The 12,534-nt window shown below is 38.7% G+C and overlaps 1 protein-coding gene across 1 annotated transcript in view; it reads right to left on the bottom strand.

Annotated features, from left to right (window-relative positions):
- LOC107751963 (glypican-6-like) overlaps nt 1-12,273 on the bottom strand; it is a 76,469-nt gene extending 64,196 nt beyond the window's left edge. Inside the window, exon 1 of the mRNA XM_016567768.1 lies at nt 11,525-12,273. Within this exon, the coding sequence (XP_016423254.1) occupies nt 11,525-11,678 (154 nt within the window). The 5' untranslated portion in view covers nt 11,679-12,273. The remainder of the gene's footprint in view (nt 1-11,524) is intronic.
- Nucleotides 12,274-12,534: the final 261 nt, after the last annotated feature.

Raw genomic sequence — 12,534 nt, forward strand, 5'->3', positions numbered from 1 at the left:
GAGACCCAGGCTTCTTTTCCATTCATCAGCTAATGCGCGTCTCGTGTTTATAAGAGCAAAAACTTCTGATTGGCTAGTAATGTTAGTTTGGTTGAGAGTGAAAGCTGTGTTCCTCTCATACATTGGTAGGTGAACTCATGAACTCGAACGTGATATCAACAAGTGTTTTTAAATGTAGGGCAACTTTTTTTTCCCGCAGCCAAACGCCACACGCCGGAGATCCGGCACGGTGCCGGAGAACTTTAAGTCCTGCATTATGATTGGTTGAGATAGAAGCATCCTGATTTGAGTGTAATGTAAATACTACATTTATACAGGTATTTTCTCTTTGTCGCAATCTACAGCCAACACAATGGCTGTATGAATGTAGACATTTTCTTGCAAGAAAATAAATCTTCAAAAGACTTTTGTCTCATACCTTTATTGGGAAAAAATGCCACTACAATGCACATAATCAAAATGTAATAAAACAATGCTTGTTGCTCTTCTCAAGCAGATCTTTCCTTGTAATTCTTCAAGACAATATGTAATAAATGAAAGAGCTTTAGATTAGTTGCTATGTAACAAAAACAACAAAGTATAAGTATGCTTTCACTGCGAGATACGCTTCAAATGTCTATTGTGAGTGAATAAAGCTTAATTGAATATTTTAGCAAATGATAGAAATAGTTTTGCTTGAATAGAGTGGTGACTGGCTGTTAATTGCTTAATTGCTGCCAATTATGATTGCTTTAAATATACAACACAAAAACCTATTAAAAAGCCACTGCTTCTTTCAACAGAAACCTACTTTTTTTCAACAATCAAACTACATGAAGTTTCAGTTGAGCACATATGTACATCATAACATGTATAAAAATAGTCACCAGAAGGGCATTTCCCACACAACTCCACTCTGTATATTTCTTTGTCTGTGTTATAGTCTCAGTACAGAACTAAGCAAAGAGAGCTCTTTAACTTCAAACTACCATAGAAGATCCACACAAACAACCTGAGGGCTAAAAGGGGGGTATATCTAGGTCAAAGCATGTCTTGTTTGGAAATTTGCAAGCCCACCATAAGCCGCATATGACCGAGACCACAAACACGCTCATTGTGCGGCTCTCCAAGTCTAGATACCCTTCATTTTTACACTTATATTCTTCCTGACTCTCAAAATCCGCTTAAAAACAAAATATCTACTTAACCTTCAGCATATGAAAGGTTTTAACGCAGGAGCGCTACATCTTATCCCCCTTGATAAAGCAAAGCAGCGGAAGCCCGAGCCGTTCTCTGACAGTGTTTATAACCGACATCTAAGAGCAGCTGAAATCCACCAGATGTAGAAACTGACTGACAAGCATTGAGGTAATGCGTAAGCTGTGTGTTAGAAAGAAAGAAGAGGGGATGGTGAAAGAGAAAGAGAAAAAGAGGGGCCTACGGGCAGGATGAGGTCAGGCCAAAGATCATATTTCAAGTCCTCAAAGCTACAACACTGCAACAATGATTCTGATATACCTGTTGGGCTTAGGAAACTGGATAGCCGTGAAGTTGATGGGAAGAGCGGCGGCAATAAGCGATTGTAGCGGGAGTAAACCTACACCGGGATAAACTTACTATGCTTTTGACTGACATCTCGACCATCTAGGATATTATTTATGGAAAGGAATGTCAATAAATCAACCAATAAGAGGATCTTCTGCTCTCAAAGAATGAAAGGAGATCAAATGTGGCCATTTTAAGGTTTTCAAGCCATTCCTCCATTTTGTTTCTGTGAAATCATCGCCATGACTTTGCCCCAACTCAAAAACATTCATCCAGGGTCTGTCTGAGTGACTTGTGGCAAACGGAACAGTCAAACTAGACTAGGGGAAAAGAAAAAAATCACTTGAGCCAGAGGTGGGACCGGAGCCGAGGCATTTGGTTTTGATGACCGTTTTAAGAGTTCCCATCACCTCGTCAGTTAAATTGACGGAGGTCTGAGAGGGAGCTCTTTAACCGCCTCCACCTGTCTGCCTGAACGCACACCACCACCTCAATTCTCCATTCTCTCCAAAGGCTTTTTACATGTGTATGAAGTGCAGAATTAGGTAATCGAACTGCCCGCATATAAGCGGGCTGAAACAAGTCCTGGTCTGAGGCTCATCAGAGGGAGTCTTGATGTTGGCCGTGGGAGTAATTAGCAGGGATTACAGGAAATCTGGAACATTCCCAGAGTGGAGGGCTTCTGCCCAAAACCCAGATGAGCCTCTGGCCTACATCTCTCGGCTCTCAAAACAGCCACAAATGATTGTGAGAGGCGGGAGAAAAACCACAGACATAATATAGTCATAATTATCATTACTGATTTACATTAAGGCTGTTATGATTAAATCATATCACGTTTCCATAACACTTTACAACTGAGGTCCAATTTGTTAACATTAGTTAATGCATTTTCATGCATTTGATGATACAATACTTTCATTTGATGAAATTGATACAATACTTTCACTGCATTTATTAATATTTTTACATGTACTAATACATTTCTGACATTAAATTGTGTAAATTAACATTAGTTCATGTATTATGAATGAACTCGAACTGATCATAAAATAACAAATGCTTGTAAAAATTGTTCATTCTTAGTTCATGACAACACATTAACTAACATTAATGAATTGAACTTTATTCTAAAGTGTTACCACCACAATATTTATTTGTATGGGCATTCATATTGTTTTGTTTCATGACATATACAACCATTTAAAAGTTTATGGTCAGGAAGAATTTTTAATGTTTTTGTAAGAAGTCTTATTTGTTCACCACGGCAGTATTTATTTGAAAAATAAAAATAATAATAATACAGTAAAAAAAACAACAACAATATTGTAAAATATTTTTACAATTTAAAATAACCTTTCTATTTGAATATATTTTATGTAATTTATTCTTGGTGGCAAGAATCATTACTCCAGTTTTCAGTGTCACATGACCCTTCAGAAATCATTCTAATATGCTGATTTGCTGCTCAAGAACTATCAATGTGGAAAACAGTTGCTGCTTAATATTTTTGAGGAAGCCGTGACGTTCAAAAGAACAGCATTTATTTGAAACAGAAATTTTTCGTAATATTATAAAAGTCTTTACTGCTACTTTTGATCAATTCAATGCCCCTTTGCAGAATAAAAGTATTAATTAGTTTCTTTGAAAAAAATCTTACTGAGCCTAAACTTTTCAACAGTAATGTACATACAGTGATGTACTTAAAGATATTGTGCATCATTAAGTAGTTTGTTTTACATGCATGTTTGTGAGACACAAAACACAAGATGAAAACAGGGTGCACCACATTTATGTATTTCTCATTTGGTTGAGTTTATGCAGCTTTTGGAGGTGTAAAGAATTTATGGAGTGAGGAACACCCTTTGGGAGAAGATCTCGGAGCACTGCTCACGGCAACACCAATATGACTGAAACCAGCTAAAGAAAAACGACACACCACCTCTCAAATAACACACACAGGGAGTTTTGCAGAGGAATGAGGTTAAGGGAATGTCCCAGTGGAGAACTGTATGCAAAGCTCAAGCCTCTAGTCAGTATCTGCTCGACAACTCCAGCACACATTGGCCATGCTAATGCCTGATAACAAAGCCACAGGAGGAAGGGTCTGAGCAAACAGCAGTCTTCGCTGTAGCAGTCTGTTTTGGTATTAAAATCATCTGGAAAGCTTCCCACACACAGAGCAGATAGGGAGGTGAAAAGAGTGGGACAAATGAAAGGAACCGAGGGATAACACTTGGACTAGACGATGTAGAAATTCAGGATGGATGAAACAGCACAAGGAGAAAGAGTGAAAAAAAAAAGTGTAGAAAAGCTGCTTTGGCACAAACACTTCCTACAAAGCCATCCCTATCCAGCGGGATTCGAGGGAACAGGAACAGACCTACCGGCCAAGTTTGGGGGTCCAGGGAGTGTCGATTTAACAGCATGCAAATGGGAAGTGTTAACAAGGAACTTCAGTGGCAGCCTGTATCTGCCTTCAAGTGTGGAAAGCCACAAACACAGGGCCAGATTTTACACAGCACCCATCCGACATCACTCTGTACTGTGCCAGATTTACTCAGGGAAAACCACAAACTACACTAACAATGTCACAAGAGAGACACGTCTTGGGTTGAGGAAGCGTAGGGCTTTTTTCTTCATGTCTGTGCACATCTGCCCCATTCAGTGTGCACGATGACTCAGGGTGAGTCAGAGCCCACGAATCCCACCCCGGGCCACGTTTCGGAGCGTTCCTCACATTCCCTGTGAGCGGGTCACACGCTCTCGCTCAATCAAACGCGGTGGCAGCTCCTCTTAGTAACATGTTAAGTTGCCTCTCACTGTCGCCCTTCTTGTGTCAGTCAAAACTCCCTCCTCTTTCATTCAACGGTCAGTCAATCCTCTGTTGAAGATCCTCCGGCTGAGTCTTTGTTGCCGCTCCTGGCTCTAGGGTCCCAATGAGGAGGTCTTGGTGGTCCCCTGTGGAATGTGCTAAGGAGGGGGCAGACTTGGGCTAAAAGGGGGCGTCCCATTGTTCCCACACACTGCACTTACCCCCCACCAGGCCGTCGCTCTCAGGGTTTTTTTGGAGGGGGATTGAGAGGAAGCAGAGGAAGAGAGACTTTCTCCTCACATTTTAAAATGTGTGGAGAAAAGTCACAGATCATGAAAATCTTGAACAGAACATGGATGTAACCCAGAATCAGTACTGCATCTACCTCAGTAATAATTATGGAAGTACTTATTATGGAATTATGGAAGTAATATGAAATAGCATTTTCATATGAATTTGCATGATGTGATTCATATGGAAAGTATGACTTTTAAAAAAAACATAAGCATGATGTTCCACCCCTAAATCTGCATAAGCAGATCATACAAAAATGAACTAATGAGATCGTACAACTTCATATGAATTTGCCAAAACCTAAAATAGTTACGAATTACCATGAGAGCTCATTACCAAACACTGCTCGGTTCTCATTCACAAGACTGCATCCTCCTGATAGCCAAACTCAATTACAGGCAGTTATCCACTGGGGTCAGGTCATGAGAGCACAGAGCACAGATCAGCTCCGCTTCAGACTGTCCCACAGCAGGGCAAACGTGAACTGCAAAGCCATCTGACCATATACAGACAATTTAGACAAAAACTATTTTTTTAAATATTTTAAAATTTTAGTCGAATTATTATACAAGCAATTTGAATGATCTCATATTGATATTAGTACATTTAATAATTAATTTTTCACTACCAGACTATTTAAGCAAGCTAGTTGAAAAAAAATGTTGAAAAAGTAAAAAAAAATGGTGACTAATGAAATTTCACTTTAATAGAGGAAAAACTACCTTTCAGTTAGTAAGATTTAAAATAATAAGTAATAATAATAATAATACTTAAGTTACTATACTTAACAATACTTAACAAGGATGTATTCAATTGGGCAAAATTGACAGTCAAGACATTTATAATATTGTTTATAATGTAAAGATTTCAAATAAATGCTGTTCTTTTGAAATCTATCAATCAAAGAATCCTGGAAAAGTTTATTAAAACGGTTTTCATAATTGATAATAAGAAATGTTTCTTGAGCAGCAAATCAGCATATCAGAATGATTTCTGAAGGATCATGTGACACTGAAGACTGGAGTCATGACTCTGAGAATTCAGCTTTGCCATCAAAGGAATAAATTGCATTTTACATACATTAACATAGAACAGTTGTTTTAAATTGTAATATCTCAATGGAAATAGTTCATGGACATGTTACTTATCATCTACCTTAAAGCAGAATTAGAAGGGTGTTAATGCGTTATAAAAATTAATAATTCACAAAATACAGAAGTATTTTTACTTTATTATTCCAGTAACTCATAATTTAATGAGTGACATCTGCCCTGATAATGGCACACACAGCTGCCAATAGTGACAACAAACATGATTTGTTCTTTAATGATCGCACTTGAGTGATTATCCTCTGATTAGCTGGAGCGGTGGGGAGGGGGCTTGCATGCTCTGATCTGACACAGTGGCATACAAAGGTCTCATTAACACAGCATAAATTAACTTCTTACTGGCATGATCAACTTCTTGTGACTCTCAACCCATCTGACTGTCAGTGGAAACATCATTTGTTTGCGTTTTACCCAAATAAACAGCTTAATTACATCTAATTTACAATCTTATCTGTAATGTGCTGACTGCGTACCCAAAACTCCATTACGGATTTAGTCACAGTACACAAAAAATAAATAAAAAAAACAAGAGTTAAGATTTCGCCAATTCTATCGGTAGCTAAAAACATTATCAAATTAGCTGAAGTAGTTAATAAACACACAAGGGACAAGAAAAAGGGCAGAACTACTTCCTGCAAAGTTCTGTGTTCACAGATTCAGTGTAGACCTGCTTATCTATGACATGACACAATCTTTCAAATATTTATCAAAGTGAAAATACAAAGCAAGCTATAATAATAATAATAATAATAAAAGACTGGCCTGCAAAAATAAATCTATTACATTGATGTATCCAAGCTACAGGCCAAAGATTAAGTGAGTCCAGTTCAGATCTGATCTGTACAATATCAAGAGGCCAGCGAGGTGAAGTCATCGCCTTTCCGAGTCTCATAATGTACTTTAGTAATTAAGAGTGGGATGAATCTTTCAGGAGAAAGGGGGAGGAAACATGTTTAATCTTTGCCATTGTACATACCTGAGGCATGACATAAGAGCAAACCGCCAACATAAAGCAAAGCAGACTTTTCCAGAGCAGGGAAAAGCAATCTGCTGGATCACTATGAGGAACTGTTGACAAGGCGAGATATCAATCTGGTCAGTATTAACCACCCCTCCTCTGAAACTTTTGAAGATGGGCCGCCTGCCACTGGGCAGGAGGCACTTGACACACGTGTTTTACGACATCTAGGCCAATCAAACCATCACAAGCAGTGAGGCTTTTTATAAAAAGGCCAGGCGGTGCTTTTGGTTTAACTGCAGATTGGAGGATACGGACGGTTTAGACCTCAGCAGGGATCTATGTACTTCACGGCTTAAAGAACTATGAAGCTTTCCAAGGTGCATTAATCCACAGTCCTCTCAAACTGAGAGGATCTAGAGAGGCACTCTGACCATGAAGAAAGATCTCACCTCAAAATCTCCTTACAAAACCATGCATATCCAGCAGAGAAACACACAGAAAGTTTCTAACACCAATTTCACACCACAACCTCCACTTGGGTGCAGTTTACTGGAAATGGCAGCATGAAGTGGTAAGTGGTCTCAGCAAACTTATTGGCTAGGGGTCTTAAACATGATACTATGACTCGTTAAAACCACAAAACTTTTACTAAAGAAAGTGCCATACACTTCTACCTGGCGTCTCATTTGCTTTTAAAGACACAATTCGATTTTAAAATATTTTCCCTTCAAGGGTCAAGGGTTGTAGTGAAGTATTTAAGTAAACATCATCATTCATTAACCACATTTGTTGGAAAAATAGCTAGAGGCTGTAAGAGGCACAATTGTAAAGGAATCATTCCAAACCTGCATGCATTTCTTTATATAAAAGAGAATATTTAAAAAAACTTTTGACAATACAGTGAAAGTCAAAGAACATCCTTCAACATATAAAGGCTTGGAACAACATTAAAGTGAGTAAATGATAACAATTTTCTTTACAGTTTTGGGTGAATTACTTCTTTTATAAAAAGGCTTCTTCTGAAAATTTCTGACTAACATTTAAAGACATAAATAACATTACAGGAAGGAATTTGTGATGGAAATGTATGATAATAGACCAAATTAATCCCTCATTTTAGGTTCACTTCCAAATAATGTACAAAAAGCTTTTAACCCTAAGATCTCAAGATAGAAAGTTGAATCATCTTTCCACTGCAAAAGATACTCGCAGCTGCAGGAAATCTTGCCATGTTGGATGCCGTGCCTGTGAAAGCCATAACATTCTAAACTTCTGATTTATGATACTAACAAAAGCAAGACAACATTCACGTGAACAGGTCTTTGAATGAAACCACCGGTTTGAACAGGCTTTCTTGACTAGCATGAGTCACACGAAAAATGCTTCGGTGTATAAATAGTATAATACCCTTACTGATGAGTCGCTGGAACGCAGAAAAATCATCATGCATGGGATGTAATTTTGACCATTTGCCTGATTCGTGCTACGTGTAGGACTGGCTCAAACCATGAGGATGGAATTGTGCTTCAGGACTACAGAAGAATAAAGAAGACATGTTTTGACTACAAGGTGAAGAGGGCCAGCTCTGAAAGCCAGAAACGTGGGGCCACTACCAGTTCAATTAGATTCTCCTGTGGACCATTTTCTCCCTAGCAACAGGAGACATTGTTAAGCTAAAGCAAGGTTTTTTGTGCTTCCTTTTTTGCTTTCTAAGGACCTCCACCCCTCAGTGACAGCAGACCTTGTCACTTTCTCTGTATCAATTATCTCAGTCTCTTATTGACAAAGGCATGCTAACTAAGGCTAGCCTTGCACAGGGTCTCGACGCATATTGTGCACCATTGTGAGAGGCACACGCACATTGCACCTAAACCTCTAAACGAGCCTTTATAATTCATTCTTTAAAGCCATCACAACAAAACTGGAGATTTGACACAATAAAACATGACAAATGCAGACATGTTGGGGAACACTCAAAGTTTGCATTTCAATGACACCTCTGGGAAGACAATGGACCTGTTGGGCTGGTGTAAAGTAAGGAAAAATTAATCCTCAATTGTTCCCCTTCACCTAGCTGCAGTCATGCAAGCAGGTTTAAAAAAAGAATCACAGGAATACACTAGATCAGGGTTCCTCAAATCTTGCCCTGGAGGGCCAGTGCGCTGCAGAGTTTAGCTCCAACCCTGATCAAACTCACCTACCTGTGATTTTCTAATGATCCTGAAGACACTGATTAGCATGCTCAGGTGTGTTTGATTAGGGTTAGAGCTAAACTCTGAAGGAAAGTGGATCTCATGGGCCAGTTTTGATGATCCCTGCACTAGATATTATGCAACAATTCATTCTGGCCCTTAAATTTGATTGAACAAAGTTTCAAGAGTACAGATATTTAGTTTATATCACCAAGCCTGAATGTGTTCCCTGCGTTCTAGGTCAGAGTATGTGAGCGGAACGTGGCTAAAAGGGACTGATTACAAAACACTAAGCAGAGATTAGCTCAAATCGATCAAATCACAAATGATATGATGTATTGATGCACAGCATAAAACAATATATGTTTTTTCCCCATTACTTATTTTTCTATACTACGCTTTTAAAAATAAAGGTTCATTGGCATCTAAGGTTCCATGTAGAACATTCTATGGAACATTCCCATTGCACAAAAGTTTCTTTATTGTGGAAAAAGGTTATTTGGATTATTAAAATGTTCTTCACACTCAGAAAAAAAATTATTTTAAGAACTGTTTGCTGAAAGGTTTTTTGGGGAACCAAAAATGGTTCTTCTATATAAATCTATATCTATATAAAACCCACTTTCGAAACGTTTATAGGGATACAGCGTTTGCAATGTTCAGAGAATTTAATTAAATGCTCATGTTATATTTTGGTTACATTTGTGAGTTCATAAAAATGTAAAATATGCACATAATTGTTTGCAGGCCCCTGAATATTCAGTTCAATTCAAGTTTATTTGTATAGCGCTTTTCACAATGCAAATCGTTGCAAAGCAGCTTTACAGAAAATTAAAGTTTCTACATTATATTTAGTATTAGCTTATCAGTGGTGACTATCTCAAGGTGATGTCCATATGGCAGAAATGTAGGTAAAAATCAAGCAGTTAGTTAATGTCCTGTAATCAAACAGACGGTGAACACTATTAACAGCAATGATTATATGTTGCGATCAAACTTATAGCAAAATTTGGTCGTTTTGTATGTTGTCTTCTGAGGGGTTGGCATCATCTCTTCTCAGGAATATAATCAAGTTGAAATTGCATTGCGACATGCTTTGGTACATGATGTATTTGCAAATGCTATATTGAACTGATGTCAGATTGTATTGTGAATGTGATGAACTGTTCGAAATTACAACCCTAGTGAGGACAAAGCTGTCACTCCACTCCACACATAGACTCGGCCCTGAATTGCTTGATAACACTCAAAGCTTGACACTTTGGCTTCTTTGGTGATGTTTTCACTGGTGGAGAAGAAATATACAAACACATTTTTTTGTCTGAAACGCAAGTTAGTCGATAATAACTACTTGTATACTGTAAATAATTGTAAACTGCTGTATGCAGTCGTGCTGTTGAACTGAATATCAGCATGGCTGATATTGCTTAACACTTTATAAAGCATAGAGCATGTCCTGCCAATTTCAGATTTCTAGTGAGTTTCTTTCATATCTTTGCATTTGTTTATGAATTTGCACAATACCGTGTAGATTCAACGCCTTAAATAAATAGAAGCATAGAAGAATCCTTGATTAACTATTCTGACTGGCGTCCGAGTCTGGAAAACTTTCTCCTTTATTTACGGGGAAATAAGACCGTGATTATAGCCAAACTGTGTCCTGAGGCTAGTTTCTCCCCCTCAATACAGGCCTTGAAGTGGAGCTAAAAACTGCAACTTGTTACGCTCCCCTGCCCCCATTCCCGCTCCAGATAAAATCACTGCATTTACATGAGCATTAGCGCTTCTGAATGACAATCACTGTCCGATGACTGACTCTCGCTTACAATGACAAAGTACGACACTTTGAAACAAAGACAGCAGCTGGGGGTGCGGAGAGGAGGAACGACGGAACACTTGTAACTATAGAAATTAAATCACGAGCTGCATCCCGTTTTAAAAGATGCAGTAACTGCCTACTTACAATCTGAAATGCCGTAACGTTCATGTAGCTGGAGAAAGAGACTTAAAGGGACAGTTCATCGAAATCGGTCATGCACTCAAACTAATGTTTTTCCAAACCTCTATAACTTTTTACTTCTGTGGGCACAAAAAAATATGTTAGGTAGAATGACAGTCCCACCGTTCACTATGATTGCAGTCATTTTATTCATGTAATGCAAGCGAATGGCGACTGAGACTGTCATTCTCCATAACATCACTTATGCTCCACAGAAATAAGAAAATAACTAGTATGGAACAAAATGAAAACGTGTAGACCGTATTTTAATATTTTGGTGATTTTTTCCCCCTTTAAATAGCTACTTTAAGTCATAATTGTAAGTAATGTGTTAGTCACCTTAAAGACCTAACAAAATCTTGAAAGCAATCATTTTGAAGCCAATATGAGTAAAAAAAATTAAAAAGCAGTTTTAAAAACGACAGAAAATCAATATGTAGGCAGAGATAAACTATACAATTTATGCACTACCTACCTTGACGATTTACGTCCACTCTACACTTTTATGTAGCCTATAATTGTGTATTTACATAACTTTTTGCTTTTAAAATCTTGGTGTTCAGATTTTTCAGAAACATTTGATTTCCACGTGTCAGACTAGTTTGGGTTAATAAACCCAGTGTAACTCACCATGAACTCCTTTGTTGGGAACATCGTTGACGTTGAAACCCTTCGAACTGTAAGCAGTTCTGACTTCATTGCAGTTCTTTGCCTTCTGGTCAGCCTGAGCCGACGCCAAAACCACCGCCGACATACATACAGTAAATACAGCGATCATCTTCATCGTGGACTGCTTGAGCAATCGAGCCGCGGCAGCAAAAAGTAAAAAAAAAAAAAGTAAAGTCACGAAATCTCTTCGATTCGCACTTCTGATTTCCTCATGAGGATGCGGCGTTTCTGATCGGTGTCTTTTCTTGAGCAATAAAAGCCGGGCCTCTGAAGAACACCGAGCGAAACGATCCCGCAGAGTGTAACAAATAAAAAGAGTCCAAAAGCAACAACAAACAGTAAAGTACTCAAGACTTTGCGCTCTTCGTTGCGACTTTTTTTTAACGAAAAACAAAAGCAAATCTGCGCTGCGTCCAGCTCTATGCACGCGCACACATGTTCAGTGTTGTAAAGGTAAGGCACTTCTTAACCAGTTTCTTCGGTTGAAGAGATCCGCGAAGCAGTTTGCTCTGTAGGAGGAGAAGCGAGAAAATTGCGATTAAAAAAAGTTTTAAGAAAGTTTTCCCCTCTCGCGCTGGTGTGCAGTCGGGACGCAGAGTGCAAATCGAGGAGTCGCTTGTGCGCGCGGCGAGATCTCAGTACAGAGTCAGGACTGCGCGAGCACGCCGCTGAGTTCCGGACAAAGAGAGCTGGCCACGCGAAACACGGGGTGGAGCATGGAGCGCGCAAGAGGTTACAGTGACTTAGGATATTAAAATTTTTAGTCTGCCAGTACATATTGTTCAAATCATTCCTGAACCGAGTAGATACATTGTTGACATTTCACAGGCGTTTTTGCCACTTTAATTGATGGTTAAGAGCATATCTATCTATCTTATCTGTCTTATCTATCTATCTATCTATCTATCTATCTCAGAGCTGGGAAAGCCAGTGGCCAATGAGAACCTGTGGAGGGGTTCTAGGGTCCGTTG

Source organism: Sinocyclocheilus rhinocerous, unplaced genomic scaffold (genome assembly GCF_001515625.1).
Source record: "Sinocyclocheilus rhinocerous isolate Xijiao unplaced genomic scaffold, SAMN03320098_v1.1 scaffold662, whole genome shotgun sequence".
Classification (NCBI taxonomy): Eukaryota; Metazoa; Chordata; class Actinopteri; order Cypriniformes; family Cyprinidae; genus Sinocyclocheilus; species Sinocyclocheilus rhinocerous.